General features: G+C 45.0%; 1 protein-coding gene across 2 annotated transcripts in view; it reads right to left on the reverse strand.

Annotated features, from left to right (window-relative positions):
• Positions 1-310: 310 nt before the first annotated feature.
• The window catches only part of LOC106608268 (zinc finger FYVE domain-containing protein 1), a 28,345-nt gene continuing 11,115 nt past the window's right edge, over positions 311-17,540 (reverse strand). Inside the window, exons 6-13 of one of the 2 annotated variants that reach the window (XR_006770347.1) lie at positions 12,386-12,494; positions 12,224-12,321; positions 11,148-11,265; positions 8,441-8,611; positions 7,957-8,137; positions 5,217-5,330; positions 3,876-4,302; positions 311-580 (exon numbers count right to left, since the gene is read on the reverse strand). Coding sequence is in view for 1 of the 2 variants with exons in the window: in XM_014206122.2 (XP_014061597.1) it covers positions 4,067-4,302; positions 5,217-5,330; positions 7,957-8,137; positions 8,441-8,611; positions 11,148-11,265; positions 12,224-12,321; positions 12,386-12,494 (1,027 nt within the window). In the remaining variant the exon portion in view is untranslated. Of the gene's footprint in view, positions 581-806; positions 4,303-5,216; positions 5,331-7,956; positions 8,138-8,440; positions 8,612-11,147; positions 11,266-12,223; positions 12,322-12,385; positions 12,495-17,540 lie in introns of those variants that run through there. The other variant, XM_014206122.2, reaches the window with a different exon arrangement.

The following is a 17,540-nucleotide window of genomic DNA, read 5'->3' on the forward strand; positions in this document are numbered from 1 at the left end:
CACCCAGACGTCCTGTATCCTTCATTCACATGTATCACCCTTTTACTAGAGTTCTGCTAAGTTTTTAACTTCAACATGAATACTAAAAGACAAGTCTGTCGTGTCGTAGTCAGTCATCAGATACAATGGATTGTTAGTGTTTTCTTAAATCCAGTGTTTAGCCCGTCTGGTGGGCTTGGCAGAGACACCAGGCTGTGGCAGTTGACTACCTGCCTCCCTTACGGCTGACGGCTGGTAGGTTACAGGACCTTACTGCTGGTAGGTTACAGGACCTTACTGCCGACGGCTGGTAGGTTACAGGACCTTACTGCCGAGGGCCGGTAGGTTACAGGACTCTCTCGTGAGAATTCAGGCAGGGTGAAGTGAAACAGTGCAGTAAAGAGATTAAAGGTGTCCTGTCAGGATGGAAGAACTAAGGACAAAGTCAGGACATCTGACTTGACGTCCCAGCCTTACTACTGATGACGTCACAATGAATAAGAAGAATTCCCTTCCAAACTGGGCTGAACCACTGCAGCCACAGAGAGAGGGGTGTTCCACCAGTTCCAAACGCTCCAGTTCCACAGCTGTTAGGTAGAACCTGGACCGTGTTCATTAGGGCACGCCGTAGTAAAACGTTTAGAAGCTAAAAACTTTTTGAGTTGTGGACATTAAAACAATGTATTTTATCCGATGTGATTGAATGGGTGTCTTTTGGAATTATTATAAGAAAATATTCTGGTTAAAGGGATCAACAAACCTCACAAGAAATCTACAATTTCTATAATCACATGCATATACACAGTTTACATGCACACACACACACATTGAGGTTGTCAAGTTTATTACTATGCATTCATGGTGTAGTAAACATAACAGTATTTATCTTCAGTCTGATGTCAGTATTCTCTCCTGGTTTCTTTTATCAGCTGAGATGAATCATCATGATCACTGTTCTGTTCTAGAACTTTACAACGTTCCATTTTATGTACAAGCTGATTCCAGTCAGTTATTCTGCTCCTACCCCATACTTCTTAGCCTGGGTCCCAGATCTGTTTGTGCCGTCTTGTCAACCCCTACGGTTGTTGCCCATACCAGTAGGCAAGACAGCAGAAACAGATCTGCGACCAGGCTACATAATTGCAGCTAATCATATTGAGCACGGTTGGCTGCTACACAGCCTGAGATGATAGTGTAACGATTACGTGATATTATACACTATGAATTGAATGTATAATATGTTTAAGGCTCCAGCCCCAAAGTGTGTTCATATCCTTCCATGTTATTCTACATCCTGTGCTGTGGGCCAGTCACACTGTGAAAGCAGCTCCCACCATAGAATTAAAATGGTTCAAATTCTGATCATCTAATTCTATGGTTCCTTTTCAGCAATCTCCTCTAACGTCAATCTGATGACATCACTCAATGATAGTAGCATTGTAGTGTGGACCCATTAAAAACAAAAAAGAGGCCATTTTATACTAAACAAATCAATTATTTTCCCCATTATATTAAAACTTACCCTATATGTCAAATAAAAACAAGTCAACGAGGGCTGTCTGCCTGTTTAAACCCACATATAAAACCACTCAGCTTCCAACATTATAATCGGTAGTTAATTAAGCGAATCATCATAAACATGGAATGCATCTATGCTGCTACATAAGGGTTGTGATTCCTCTTCTTCAAGCCAAGGATCAAAGTTGGACAGAAAGTATAAGCTATGAAAAGCACGACGCTGAAGGATGAGGACCAAAATGACAAGCGTGACGCTGAAGGATGAGGACCAAAATGACAAGCGCGATGCTGAAGGATGAGGACCAAAGCGAAAAGACGAGAGCACAGTGATCTTTTCCTTTTTCCAGATCATCTTTCCTCACCGATGCTCCTCCTCTTCTGTCCTAGTTCCTCTTAGCCAGGTGGTATCAGGTATTATAAACTGGGTGGTTCGAGCCCTGAATGCTGATTGGCTGACAGTCGTGGTATATCAGACCATATACCACAGGTATGACAAAACATTTGTTTTTACTGCTCTAATTACGTTGGTAACCAGTTTATAATAGCAATTAGGCACCTCGGGGGTTTGTGGTATATTGCCAATATACCAAGGCTAAGGGCTGTATCCAGGCACTCCGCATTGCGTTGTGCTTAAGAACAGCCCTTACCCGTGGTATATTGGCCATATACCACACCCCCCCTGGCCTTATTGCTTAATTGTTGTCTCCTAGTTCCTCTTGGTCAGGTGGTATGAGGTACTGTTGTCAGGTAGAGTACAGGTGGTATCAGGTACTGTTGTCAGGTAGAGTACAGGTGGTATCAGGTACTGTTGTCAGGTAGAGTACAGGTGGTATCAGGTACAGTACAGGTGGTATCAGGTACTGTTGTCAGGTAGAGTACAGGTGGTATCAGGTACTGTTGTCAGGTAGAGTACAGGTGGTATCAGGTACTGTTGTCAGGTAGAGTACAGGTGGTATCAGGTACTGTTGTCAGGTAGAGTACAGGTGGTATCAGGTACTGTTGTCAGGTAGAGTACAGGTGGTATCAGGTACTGTTGTCAGGTAGAGTACAGGTGGTATCAGGTACTGTTGTCAGGTAGAGTACAGGTGGTATCAGGTACTGTTGTCAGGTAGAGTACAGGTGGTATCAGGTACTGTTGTCAGGTAGAGTACAGGTGGTATCAGGTACTGTTGTCAGGTAGAGTACAGGTGGTATCAGGTACTGTTGTCAGGTAGAGTACAGGTGGTATCAGGTACTGTTGTCAGGTAGAGTACAGGTGGTATCAGGTACTGTTGTCAGGTAGAGTACAGGTGGTATCAGGTACTGTTGTCAGGTAGAGTACAGGTGGTATCAGGTACTGTTGTCAGGTAGAGTACAGGTGGTATCAGGTACTGTTGTCAGGTAGAGTACAGGTGGTATCAGGTACTGTTGTCAGGTAGAGTACAGGTGGTATCAGGTACTGTTGTCAGGTAGAGTACAGGTGGTATCAGGTACTGTTGTCAGGTAGAGTACAGGTGGTATCAGGTACTGTTGTCAGGTAGAGTACAGGTGGTATCAGCTACTGTTGTCAGGTAGAGTACAGGTGGTATCAGGTACTGTTGTCAGGTAGAGTACAGGTGGTATCAGGTACTGTTGTCAGGTAGAGTACAGGTGGTATCAGGTACTGTTGTCAGGTAGAGTACAGGTGGTATCAGGTACTGTTGTCAGGTAGAGTACAGGTGGTATCAGGTAGAGTACAGGTGGTATCAGGTACTGTTGTCAGGTAGAGTACAGGTGGTATCAGGTACTGTTGTCAGGTAGAGTACAGGTGGTATCAGGTACTGTTGTCAGGTAGAGTACAGGTGGTATCAGGTACTGTTGTCAGGTAGAGTACAGGTGGTATCAGGTACTGTTGTCAGGTAGAGTACAGGTGGTATCAGGTACTGTTGTCAGGTAGAGTACAGGTGGTATCAGGTAGAGTACAGGTGGTATCAGGTACTGTTGTCAGGTAGAGTACAGGTGGTCTACTATTGCGGCGTCATTCATTCGGATAGACTGGTATTCAAGGATTTCTGGTTTCTTCTGTGTGCATTAATATAAATCTCTATGTCTGTGTGTGTGTGTGTGTGTGTGTGTGTGTGTGTGTGTGTGTGTGTGTGTGTGTGTGTGTGTGAGAGAGAGAGAGAATTCAGGCAGGGTGAAGTGAAACAGTGCAGTAAAGAGATTAAAGGTGTCCTGTCAGGATGGAAGAACTAAGGACAAAGTCAGGACATCTGACTTGACGTCCCAGCCTTACTACTGATGACGTCACAATGAATAAGAAGAATTCCCTTCCAAACTGGGCTGAACCACTGCAGCCACAGAGAGAGGGGTGTTCCACCAGTTCCAAACGCTCCAGTTCCACAGCTGTTAGGTAGAACCTGGACCGTGTTCATTAAGGCACGCCGTAGCAAAACGTTTCTTCCATTTCATACCTAATGAACACAACCCTGGACTGTATCTGTCTGTGTCCCAAATGGCACCCTAGTTCATATACAGTACACTATTTTTGACCAGGGTCTATAGGAAATAGGATGCCAATGTGTCCTCTCTCTCGCTCCCCCGTCTCCTGCTAGAGGTCCCCTGGTTTCTGGTGGCAGGTGTTGCAGACGCGCACCGGGTGGTCCCAACCCCTAGAGGGCACCGCTCTGCGTTCAGGGGAGCAGTCGTCACACACGCCCTGGCCGCAGGCCCTGCAGTGGTGGATGGAGAGACACGGGGCGGAGAGGTCTCTCTGACACTCACAGCAGCACCGGATGTTCTGGTCTGGAACCCAGTAGGCTGGACGAGCTGCATCCTTCATCAGACCTAGAGAGAGAGGGAGAGGGCGTACACAGGCAAACACACACACACACACACACACACACACACACACACACACACACACACACACACACACACACACACACACACACACACACACACACACACACACACACACACACACACACACACAGATTAGTTTTGCGAGGACATACGGTTATGTCCATCACAGTTTATATTGAATGATGTATATCACATGATGAAAAAGTAATCATCGCGGCTGTATTTCTGCTTAAACAGCTAGATAGACATGAAAACATGAAATGACCCGGGAATCGAAAGAACGTCGCTCAAAGATGCACAAAAACGACATAACATTGAAAATGGATGAACCTTTCCTTTATAAAGGTGCTACAGGTAGAACAGCCTCAATTCGTCAGGGCATGGTATTATGGACATTTTCTGAAATTACAATGCAAATATGCAAAAACAACGTGTAGCACCTTTAAGCCTCTATTAGGCCGTTAAAAATGTTAAGCTCAGACATGTGGACATGTGATGTTTGTACATCTCCTCTCTCTCCAGACCGGTGACCACAGAGCAGTCTAGACTACAGTACTCACCCAGCGGGCTACAGTACTCACCCAGAGGGCTACAGTACTCACCCAGAGGGCTACAGTACTCACCCAGAGTGCTACAGTCATCGCCCAGAGGGCTACAGTACTCGCCCAGAGGGCTACAGTACTCAGCCAGAGGGCTACAGTACTCGCCCAGAGGGCTACAGTACTCAGCCAGAGGGCTACAGTACTCACCCAGAGGGCTACAGTACTCACCCAGAGGGCTACAGTACTCAGCCAGAAGGCTACAGTACTCAGCCAGAAGGCTACAGTACTCACCCAGAGGGCTACAGACATCACCCAGAGGGCTACAGCACTCAGCCAGAAGGCTACAGTACTCACCCAGAGGGATGTATGTAGCAGTGACCACAGCTCCCAGTGTATTCTGAACAGCCTCTCCTACTCTCCTACTGAGTGTCCCTCCTTCCTCCTCCTCCAACTCTGCATCCAGCAGCTCTACCACACACACACACACACACCCACACACACACACGGAAGGAAGAAAGAAGAAAACAACCACAGATTTATGTTTCACATATTAATTTATAAGATCTGTAAATCCGATAGTAAGAGTAAGAAATAAACAGTAAAAGGGGGAAATATTCTATGTCTGTTAATCTGGATACACGATTTTCCGCCTAATTTTGATGATCATGTTAGTAATGGGGGAAAACTCCAGTTAAATATTGGGATATTATTTTTGACGATATATCATATCGTTTTGACAATATCGCAATATTATTTTTGCGCTAGTTGTCTCTACCTGCACCAAAACTCCAGTATTTTTCCTTCATAGCTTCTTTTCCAGCTTCTTTTTAAATAGCGAGCCAATTTGTTTTCAGCACTTTTATTTCCATGACTGATCAAAACTTGTTTTCTCATGGCTCTCTCTCATCCCTCTGCAGCAGACATATGGTGAGCAATATGTTTGGAACATTGAATCACAATAAAATCACAGTATGGAATCACAATACATACAGTGCATTCGGAATGTATTCAAACCCATTCACTTTTTCACATTTTGTTACGTTACAGCCATATTCTAAAATTGATTAAATAGACACAAAATACCCAATAATGACATCACAATACCCCATAATGACATCACAATACCCCATAATGACATCACAATACCCCATAATGACAAAGCAAAAACTGTTTTATATAAATTTTTGCACATTTATTACAAATAAAAAACTGAAATATCACATAAGTATTCAGACCCTTTACTCAGTACTTTGTTGAAGCACCTTTATCAGTGATTACAGCCTCTAGTCTTCTTGGGTATGACGCTACAAGCTTGGCACACCTGTATTTGGGGAGTTTCTCCCATTCTTCTCTGCAGATCCTCTCAAGCTCTGTCATGTTGGATGGGGAGCGTCGCTGCACAGCTATTTTCAGGTCTCTCAAGAGATGTTCGATCGGGTTCATGTCTGGGCTCTGGCTGAGCCACTCAAGGACATTCAGAGACTTGTCCCGAAGCCACTCCTGCGTTGTCTTGGCTGTGTGCTTAGGGTCATTGTCCTGTTAGAAGGTGAACCTTTGCCCCAGTCTGAGGTCCTGAGTGCTCTGGAGCAAATTTTCATCAAGGATCTCTCTGTACTTTGCTCCATTCATCTTTCCCTCGATCCTGACTAGTCTCCCAGTCCCTGCCGCTGAAAAACATCCCCACAGCATGATGCTGCCACCACCATGCTTCACCATAGGGATGGTGCCAGGTTTCCTCCATATCATAAAGACCTGATTGGTGGAGTGCTGCAGAGGTGGTTCTCCTTCTGGAAGGTTCTCCCATCTCCACAGAGGAACTCTGGAGTTCTATCAGAGTGACCATCGGGTTCTTGGTCGCCTCCCTGACCAAGGCCCTTCTCCCCCGATTGCTCAGTTTGGCCGGGCGGCCAGCTCTAGGAAGAGTCTTGGTGGTTCCAAACTTTTATTTTAGAATGATGGAGGCCACTGTGGTCTTGGGGACCTTCAATGCTGCAGAAATGTTTTGGTACCCTTCCCCAGAAATGTTCCTCGACACAATCCTGTCTCGGAGCTCTACGGACAATTCCTTCGACCTCATGGCTTGGTTTTTGCTCTGACATGAACTGTCAACTGTGGGACCTTATATAGACAGGTGTGTGCCTTTCCACATCATGTCCAATCAATTGAATTTACCACAGGTGGACTCCAATCAAGTTGTAGAAACATCTCAAGGATGATCAATGGAAACAGGATGCACCTGAGCCCAATTTCCAGTCTCATAACAAAGGGGCTGAATACTTATGTAAATAGGGTATTTCTGTTTTTTATTTTATTTCATAAATTAGCAAACATTTCTCAAAACCTGTTTTCGCTTTGTCATTATGGAGTTGTGTGTAGATTGATGAGGAAAAACATGTATTTAATAATTTTTTGGAATAAGGCTGTAAGGTAACAGAATGTGGAAAAAGCCAAGGGGTCTGAATACTTTCTGAATGCACAGTATAGTATCAGCACCTACAGGAAGTATCATGTTAATATCGTATTGTGAGGTCCCTGGCAATTCCCTGCCCAAATTCACATGGCATACAGTTTTATCTAAGAGTATTCTTTAAAGACCTATTGGGACATCATAGGATCACTGAAGAAAAAACATTTCCTTACCTTCTTTTTTGAAAGTTTGTTTTACCCCTTTTTCCTCCCCTATTGGTAGTTACAGTCTTGTCCCATTGCTGCAACTCCCGTACGGACTCGGGAGAGGTGAAGGTCGAGAGCCCTGCGTTCTCCTGGAAACACAACCCAGTCACGCAGCACTGCTTCTTGACACAATGCCCGCTTAACTCAGAAGCCAGCCGCACCAATGTGTCAGAGGAAACACCGTACACCTGGAGTCCGTGTCAGCATGCACTGTGCCCGGCCCTTCACAGGAGTCGCTAGTGTGCGACGGGACAAGAACATCCCTGCCGGCCAAACCCTCCCCTAACCCGGACAACGCTGGGCCAATTGTGCACCGCCCCATTGGTCTCCCGGTCGTGGCCGGATGTGACAGAGCCTGGACTCAAACCAGGATCTCTAGTGGCACAGCTAGCACTGCGCCACTCGGGAGGCCCGTCCTTACCTTCTGAGATTCCCCGGTTCTGGAAGCAGGCATCACAGACCCGTACGGGGGCGAGCCCCCAGCCCCTCTCTGGAACAGGACGGTTCTTGGTGGAGCAGCCGTCACAGAAGCCCTCTCCACAGGCACGGCAGTGATGCTTAGTATCGTTGTCCTGGAACACCTCACTGCACTTAGAACATTTCTGTTACAGAGACACAGAGAGCACAGCTGAAAGAAAATATCACAGGCTGAAAACACAAGCACACATAGGAGCAATGGACAGTCATAGGAGGAATGGACAGTCTTTACACACACACATATATGAGAGAGAGAGAGAGAGAGAAACAGATACTTTAAAAAACTCTGCATTACAACCCTTAAAATAACCTTCATTGCCAGTGAGTCACTGCATCTCGATGTTGGTTCTGAAAATGCATATGTCAGCCATGTTGGATCCATGCTGTGTCTATATCAGTATGACCAGATGGCTGTGAGGACCACGTACCAGGATGAGTGAGTTGGGTTTCCAGTAGGCCGGGGCGATCTGGTCAGTGAGCCAGGAAGTGACAGCTTTGGCAGGTTTCACACTGAGCTCTGACACACTCTGGGAGATGTAGTTCACACTGTCCAACAGTCTCTGAGCTGCATTGTTGTTGTCTTTCAGAAAACCATCCGACTGGAGAGAGGAGAGAGAGTGGAAGGAGTGAGAGAGAGGGGAAAGAGAGAGAGGAGAGAAAGAAAGGGAGGAGAGAGTGGAAGGAGTGACACAGAGGGAGAGAAAGGGAGAGAGAAAGGGAGAGAGAGAGAGAGAGAGAGAGAGAGAGAGAGAGAGAGAGAGAGAAGGGCAGTAGTATGAGTGACAGAGAAGTCAGTCAGTATGTATAGCTCATTGCGGTACATTCTAGATTATACATTCTAGAGGCTTCATTTTGGAGCGGCAGGTAGCCTAGTGGTTAGAGCGTTGGGCCAGTAACTGAAAGGTTGCTAGATCGAATCCCCGAGCAGACAAGGTAAAAATCTGTCGTTCTGCCCCTGAACAAGTCAGTTAACCCACTGTTCCTAGGCCGACACTGTAAATAAGAATTGCTGTATGCCAGTCCTGACCACTGGGTCCTGGTCCCCTCCTCTCTTGTTCTTACCCCAGGTTAGATGTGCTGTATGTCAGTCCTGACCACTGGGTCCTGGTCCCCTCCTCTCTTGTTCTTTACCCCAGGTTAGATGTGCTGTATGTCAGTCCTGACCACTGGGTCCTGGTCCCCTCCTCTCTTGTTCTTTACCCCAGGTTAGATGTGCTGTATGTCAGTCCTGACCACTGGGTCCTGGTCCCCTCCTCTCTTGTTCTTTACCCCAGGTTAGATGTGCTGTATGTCAGTCCTGACCACTGGGTCCTGGTCCCCTCCTCTCTTGTTCTTTACCCCAGGTTAGATGTGCTGTATGTCAGTCCTGACCACTGGGTCCTGGTCCCCTCCTCTCTTGTTCTTTACCCCAGGTTAGATGTGCTGTATGTCAGTCCTGACCACTGGGTCCTGGTCCCCTCCTCTCTTGTTCTTTACCCCAGGTTAGATGTGCTGTATGTCAGTCCTGACCACTGGGTCCTGGTCCCCTCCAATCTCTTGTTCTTTACCCCAGGTTAGATGTGCTGTATGCCAGTCCTGACCACTGGGTCCTGGTCCCCTCCTCTCTTGTTCTTACCCCAGGTTAGATGTGCTGTATGTCAGTCCTGACCACTGGGTCCTGGTCCCCTCCTCTCTTGTTCTTTACCCCAGGTTAGATGTGCTGTATGTCAGTCCTGACCACTGGGTCCTGGTCCCCTCCTCTCTTGTTCTTTACCCCAGGTTAGATGTGCTGTATGTCAGTCCTGACCACTGGGTCCTGGTCCCCTCCTCTCTTGTTCTTTACCCCAGGTTAGATGTGCTGTATGTCAGTCCTGACCACTGGGTCCTGGTCCCCTCCTCTCTTGTTCTTTACCCCAGGTTAGATGTGCTGTATGTCAGTCCTGACCACTGGGTCCTGGTCCCCTCCTCTCTTGTTCTTTACCCCAGGTTAGATGTGCTGTATGCCAGTCCTGACCACTGGGTCCTGGTCCCCTCCAATCTCTTGTTCTTTACCCCAGGTTAGATGTGCTGTATGCCAGTCCTGACCACTGGGTCCTGGTCCCCTCCTCTCTTGTTCTTTACCCCAGGTTAGATGTGCTGTATGTCAGTCCTGACCACTGGGTCCTGGTCCCCTCCAATCTCTTGTTCTTTTTAAAATGCATTTCTTAGGGGGTGTAGATCAGCCTTAATATTGCAGATAGATTGTAGCCTCCATCAATGTAATTGTCTGCACCCTTTTCAATCCCCCATATATTTTTTTGTAAATATACACAGTACCAGTCAAAATATTGACCAAGGAGAGTGATGGAGTGCTGCATCAGATGACCTGGCCTCCACAATCACCCGACCTCAACCCAATTGAGATTTGGAATGAGTTGGACCGCAGAGTGAAGGAAAAGCAGCCAACAAGTGCTCAGCATATGTGGGAACTCCTTCAAGACTGTTGGAAAAGCATTCCTCATGAAGCTGGTTGAGAGAATGCCAAGAGTGTGCAAAGCTGTCATCAAGGCAAAGGGTGGCTACTTTGAAGAATCTGAAATATAAAATATATTTTGATTTGTTTAACATTTGTTTAATGCTTTTTTTGGTTACTACATGATTCCATATGTGTTATTTCATACTTTTGATGTCTTCACTATTATTCTACAATGTAGAAAATAGTAAACATTAAAAAAGAAACTTGAATTAGTAGGTGTGTCCAAACTTTTGACTGGTATTGTATTATTATTAAAAAATCGTACATATCTTAATTAATTTCCACAATTAAGGAATAATATGCAATATAATGTTGGCAGTTCATACGAAGGATTGTTACATACAACCAGGATTGGCATTACAAAGTAAAAATATTATTTTGGCAAACAATTATTGTGATTCATCCTGTATTGTCCCTAACATCATTACCCCATAGCAACAGATGTGGGGGACAAACACAGATGGACACACACACACACTCCACCCTTTCCCTGTCAACAACCAAAAGCTCAGATGTTCAACAGTTGTTCCATCCCCAACTCAAGAGAAGACTTGATGTGTGAATACATATACAGTTGTTTGAGAAGGCATGCAAAATTGAGCAAGAATGAGGAGATTTGATCAAGCTCCTCTTGTTCTTACCCCAGGCCAGATGTGTTCTATTTCAGTCCTGACCACTGTGTCCACTGGGTCCTGGTTCCCGTACCAGTACTGCCTGCTTCTGTAGATCACCCCACAGTTGGGACACTCTATCACATACCTGTAAACAACAACACCACTACTTTAGTTTAAAAAGTTTGGACACATCTACTCATTCAAGCATTTTTATTTATTTTTACTATTTTCTACATTGTAGAATAATAGTGAAGACATCACAACTATGAAATAACACACATGGAATCATGTAGTAACCAAAAAAGTGTTAAACAAATCAACATATATTTTAGATTCTTCAAGGTAGCCACGCTTTGCCTTGATGACAGCTTTGCACACTCTTGGCATTCTCTCAACCAGCTTCATCAGGTAGTCACCTGGAAAGCATTTCAATTAACAGGTGTGCCTTGTTAAAAGTACATTTGTGGAATGTCTTTCCTTCTTAATGCATTTGAGACAATTAGTTGTGTTGTGACAAGGTAGGGTTGTATACAGAAGATAGCCCTATTTGGTAAAATACCAAGTCCATATTATGACAAGAACAGCTCAAATAAGCAAAGAGAAACGACAGTCCATCATTACTTTAAGACATGAAGGTCAGTCAATCTGGAAAATGTCATGAAATGTGAAAGTTTCTTCAAGTGCAGTTGCAAAAAACCATCAAGTGCTATGATGATACTGGCTCTCATGAGGACTGCCACAGGAAAGGAAGACCCAGAGTTACCTCTGCTGCAAAGGATAAGTAGGTGTGTCCAAACTTTTGACTGGTACTGTACAAGCGAACAACACTACAGTTCAGCCAGCGACAGCAGATAGAGTTGAAAAAGCAACTACCCGTTGGTCTCATACCACTCTTAAAGGACCATTATTCTCCTTTTCTCCACAGCCTTACATACAGTGATACAGAGTAAATATCTTCCTTCATTCTGAAAGACCACACCCGGCATGCATCCCAAATGGCACCCTATTCCCTATGTAGTGCACTACTTCAGACCAGAGTCCTATGGGTCCCTATTCCCTATGTAGTGCACTACTTTCTGATTAACCAGTAGGCCAGTACTCACCCTGACCAGGCATAGATGGCCAGACCAAACCAGGGAGAGTCAGAGGAGGCTGTCGTCTTGGGAACCACAATCACCTCCTTTCCTCCCTCATAGCACGCCTGAGGATCAGAGTACAGACGTTCAGATCAGAGGAATAACTAGTGTGTGTGTGTGTATTCCTACCTTACAAGTGTAGATGCGGTTGTCGTACTGAGCAGAGTAGCGACAGCGGTGTTTAGCCTCGTGGTCCACTTCCTCCTTCAGGTGGTTCATACTGTTCTTACAGCCAGACCTGACAGGAAGAGGGTTCGTACACAGTTAGTACAAATTGAGGAGAATAAGTAACTAAAAAGCAGCATTCCCCAAGAGAGGATGGCTTTCACTTCAGCAGTGATAAATTCATGAACTTCTTTGAGGAAAAGATCATGATCATTAGAAAGCAAATTACGGACTCTTCTTTAAATCTGCATATTTCTCCAAAGCTCAGTTGTCCTGAGTCAGCACAACACTGCCAGGACCTAGGATCAAGTGAGACACTGCCTTCCTGAAGACAAACAATGTATCCGAAATACGTCAGTCTGGTTTTAGACCCCATCATAGCACTGAGACTGCACTCATGAAGGTAGTAAGTTACCTTTAATGGCGTCAGACCGAGGCTCTGCATTTGTCCAAGTGCTCCTAGACCTTAGCGCTGCTTTTGATACCATCGATCACCACATTCTTTTGGAGAGATTGGAAATCCAAATTGGTCTATACGGACAACTTCTGGCCTAGTTTAGATCTTATCTGTCGGAAAGATATCATTTTGTCTCTGTGGATGGTTTGTCTTCTGACAAATCAACTGTACATTTCAGTGTTCTTCAAGGTTCCGTTTTAGGACCACTATTGTTTTCACTGTACATTTTAACTTTTGGTGATGTAATTCGGAAACATCATGTTAACTTTCACTGCTATGCAGACAACACACAGCTGTACATTTCGATAAAACATGGTGAAGCCCCAAAATTGCCCTCCCTGGAAGCCTGTGTTTCAGACATAAGTGGATGGCGACAAATGTTTTACTTTTAAACTCGGACAAAACAGAGATGTTTGTTCTAGGTCCCAAGAAACAAAGAGATCTTCTGTTGGATCTGACAATTAATCTTGATGGTTGTACAGTCGTCTCAAATAAAACTGAAGGACCTCGGCATTACTCTGGACCATGAGCTCTCTTTTGACAAACATATCAAGAATATTTCAAGGACAGCTTTTTTCCTTCTTCGTAACACTACAAAAATCTGAAACTTTCTGTCCAAAAATGATGCAGAAAAATTCATCCATGATTTCTAGATTAGACTACTGCAATGCTCTACTTTCCGGCTACCCGGATAAAGCACTAAATAAACTTCAGTTAGTGCTAAATACGGCTGCTAGAATCCTGACTAGAACCAAAACATTTGATCATACTACTCCAGTGCTAGCCTCTCTACACTGGCTTCCTGTTAAGGCTAGAGCTGATTTCAAGGTTTTACTGCTAACCTACAAAGCATTACATGGGCTTGCTCCTAGCTATCTTTCCGATTTGGTCTTGCCGTACATACCTACACGTACGCTACGGTCACAAGACGCAGGCCTCCTAACTGTCTCTAGAATTTCTAAGCAAACAGCTGGAGACAGGGCTTTCTCCTACAGAGCTCCATTTTTATAGAATGGTCTGCCTATCCATGTGAGAGACGCAGACTCGATCTCGACCTTTAAGTCTTTATTGAAGACTCATCTCTTCAGTAGGTCATATGATTGAGTGTAGTCTGGCCCAGGGGTGTGACGGTGAACGGAAAGGCACTGGAGCGACGAACCGCCCTTGCTGTCTCTGCCTGGCCAGTTCCCCTCTCCAGTGGGATTCTCTGCCTCTAACCCTATTACGGGGGCTGAGTCACTGGCTTACTGGTGCTCTTCCATGCCGTCCCTAGGAGGGGTGCGTCACTTGAGTGGGTTGAGTCACTGACGTGATCTTCCTGTCCGGGTTGTTCTGTTTTGGACTCTCTCTCTACCGCACCTGCTGTCTCTAACTCTGAATTATCGGCTATGAAAAGCCAACTGACATTTACTCCTGAGGTGCTGACCTGTTGCACCCTCTATAACCACTGTGATGATTATTATCTGACCCTGCTGGTCATCTATGAACGTTTGAACATCTTGGCCATGTTCTGTTATAATCTCCACCCGGCACAGCCAGAAGAGGACTGGCCACCCCTCAGAGCCTGGTTCCTCTCTAGGTTTCATCCTAGGTTTTGGCCTTTCTAGGGAGTTTTTCCTAGCCACCGTGCTTCTACACCTGCATTGCTTGCTGTTTGGAGTTTTAGCCTGGGTTTCTGTACAGCACTTTGTGACATCGGCTGATGTAAAAAGAGCTTTATAAATACATTTGATTGACTGATGATTGAATTACTATGTTATTAATGTGCTGTTCTTACAGCCAGACCTGACAGGAAAAGGGTTAGTACACAGTGTTTAATTACTGTTATTACTGTACCAAAGCTGAAAGGAAGGCAGAGAAACATTATGGCTGTAGAAAACTATTATTGTTCTATCCTGTTTGAGATGCTATTTTAGTGTAATTATCAGGTAATTACTACCGATATGTAATAACTATGCAACTCCAATGTAATACACATTAATCATTAAATAACAAAATACCAAGTAAACATTGGACTGTAATAGAAAACAGTGTAAACTGAGCCATCACACAACTAAGGCTAATTCACCATGTAAATTATAAACACAAAAAAATTGTCAAAATTGGACTGTAATACAAAGCAGAACTGGAAACAGAGAATATAGCGCGAGGTACCACAGCTGAGACGGTAACAGAAACTGCCGGTCTCGGAGATTCTGGGTTCGAGCCCAGGCTCTGTCGCAGCCGGCCGCGACCGGGAGGCCCATGGGGCGACGCACAATTGGCCCAGCATAGTCCGGGTTAGGGAGGGTTTGGCCGGCAGGGATAACCTTGTCTCATCTCGCACTAGCGACTCCTGTGGCGGGCCGGGCGCAGTGCATGCTGACACGGACTCCAGGTGTACGGTGTTTCCTCCCGACTGGCTTCCGGGTTGGATGTGCATTGTGTCAAGAAGCAGTGCGGCTTGGTTGGGTTGTGTTTCGGAGGACGCATGGCTCTCGACCTTTGCCTCTTCCGAGTCCGTACTCGAGTTGCAGCGATGAGACAAGACTGTAACTATTACCAATTGGATACCATGAAATTGGGGAGAAAAAAAGGGTAATAAATAAATAAATGTAAAAAATAACTGCCGGTCTCACGGTAATTGACCGTTAATTAACATAAACACATTTAGCATCTCCTGGCTTCCACACATAGCCTACAAGCCACTGATGCAGACCTTTGGAACATTTACATTTTTTAAAAGTCTAATAAATCCATGTAATATAGTCCACACCGTCACAGAAAATCCACTATTTATTTTAGACAGGTCTAAAGAAACATGAAATGAAGAAAATTTCTGAAGAACAGAATAGCATACTCTTTGATGTCCTTATGTTAGGTCCTGATCTGGCTATGCCATATGGCTGCTACACTCATTTAGCAGACACAATTTGCTTAGAATTCCGTGGCATTATTTTATAGTATGAAGAATACATTTGAACAAAGCTGAATAAAATGGAAATTATATTTTCTCCAAATGATTTGAGGGAGTGAGCACACGCGGCTATTCTGTGTTGAGCGGTTAACAACGAAATAGATCCTCCTATATGCTTAATTTAGAATTATTAATGTAACTTTAGTTGTGATACAAACGTTGGGCTATATGTTATTGATTTTTAATACATTACAAAGCTACATGATGAGACTAATGATGATTTGAAAAAAGTTGCTTGAAAGGCATGAGCTCTGCATTGTTTTTTGTGCAGACTGTACACACTTCATCAATCTCTCATTCACAAGTTGACAAGCACTTGATAATGCCTCGAATTTCCCGGCGGCATCCCCTTTGTGTGGCCATAATGTCATCTATGCACTTAAATAGCAAATGGAGGACACTTCCCCATGGTTCATTTTCATGCCAGCCAGGTAGGCTATACTCCTGTTGTAAAGATAAACAATGTGCTTATTATTAGGGAAGTTGAGAAATAAATATAGTAGGCCTAGCCTATTAAAAGCTGATGGGATCCTCCTCTTTTTAATAGAGGCCATCACTCTGTTTTCTCACGCAATTGCGCAACATGAGCTCATGGGCTCTCATGAAGTGTTTGATTAGATTTTCAAATACATTTGCATTGATGTCAGAGTGATTAGAGGGACAATAGAGTGCTGAGTACCAGGCAGTTAGCAAGTTTGGTAAGTTACTAATGATCATCAGCAGCATCAGAGCTTGGAGAAGCCTAATTACGATGACTAAACGGTCACGTGGAATTTGACTGCCTTCATGAGTCGTGACCTCTGGTGTGGCGGTAATATGGTCACCACAACAGATACCAGAGCAGGTGAAGTACTAATCCACAGCTGAGACAGATACCAGAGCAGGTGAAGTACTAACCCACAGCTGAGACAGATACCAGAGCAGGTGAAGTACTAACCCACAGCTGAGACAGATAGCAGAGCAGGTGAAGTACTAACCCACAGCTGAGACAGATACCAAAGCAGGTGAAGTACTAACCCACAGCTGGGACAGATACCAGAGCAGGTGAAGTACTAACCCACAGCTGAGACAGATACCAGAGCAGGTGAAGTACTAACCCACAGCTGAGACAGATACCAGAGCAGGTGAAGTACTAACCCACAGCTGAGACAGATACCAGAGCAGGTGAAGTACTAACCCACAGCTGAGACAGATACCAGAGCAGGTGAAGTACTAACCCACAGCTGAGACAGATACCAGAGCAGGTGAAGTACTAACCCACAGCTGAGACAGATACCAGAACAGGTGAAGTACCTACCCACAGCTGAGACAGATACCAGAGCAGGTGAAGTACTAACCCACAGCTGAGACAGATACCAGAGCAGGTGAAGTACTAACCCACAGCTGAGACAGATACCAGAGCAGGTGAAGTACTAACCCACAGCTGAGACAGATACCAGAGCAGGTGAAGTACTAACCCACAGCTGAGACAGATACCAGAGCAGGTGAAGTACTAACCCACAGCTGAGACAGATACCAGAACAGGTGAAGTACTAACCCACAGCTGAGACAGATACCAGAACAGGTGAAGTACTAACCCACAGCTGAGACAGATACCAGAGCAGGTGAAGTACTAACCCACAGCTGAGACAGATACCAGAACAGGTGAAGTACTAACCCACAGCTGAGACAGATACCAGAGCAGGTGAAGTACTAACCCACAGCTG

The sequence above is a fragment of the Salmo salar genome, chromosome ssa06 (genome assembly GCF_905237065.1).
Source record: "Salmo salar chromosome ssa06, Ssal_v3.1, whole genome shotgun sequence".
Taxonomy (NCBI): domain Eukaryota; kingdom Metazoa; phylum Chordata; class Actinopteri; order Salmoniformes; family Salmonidae; genus Salmo; species Salmo salar.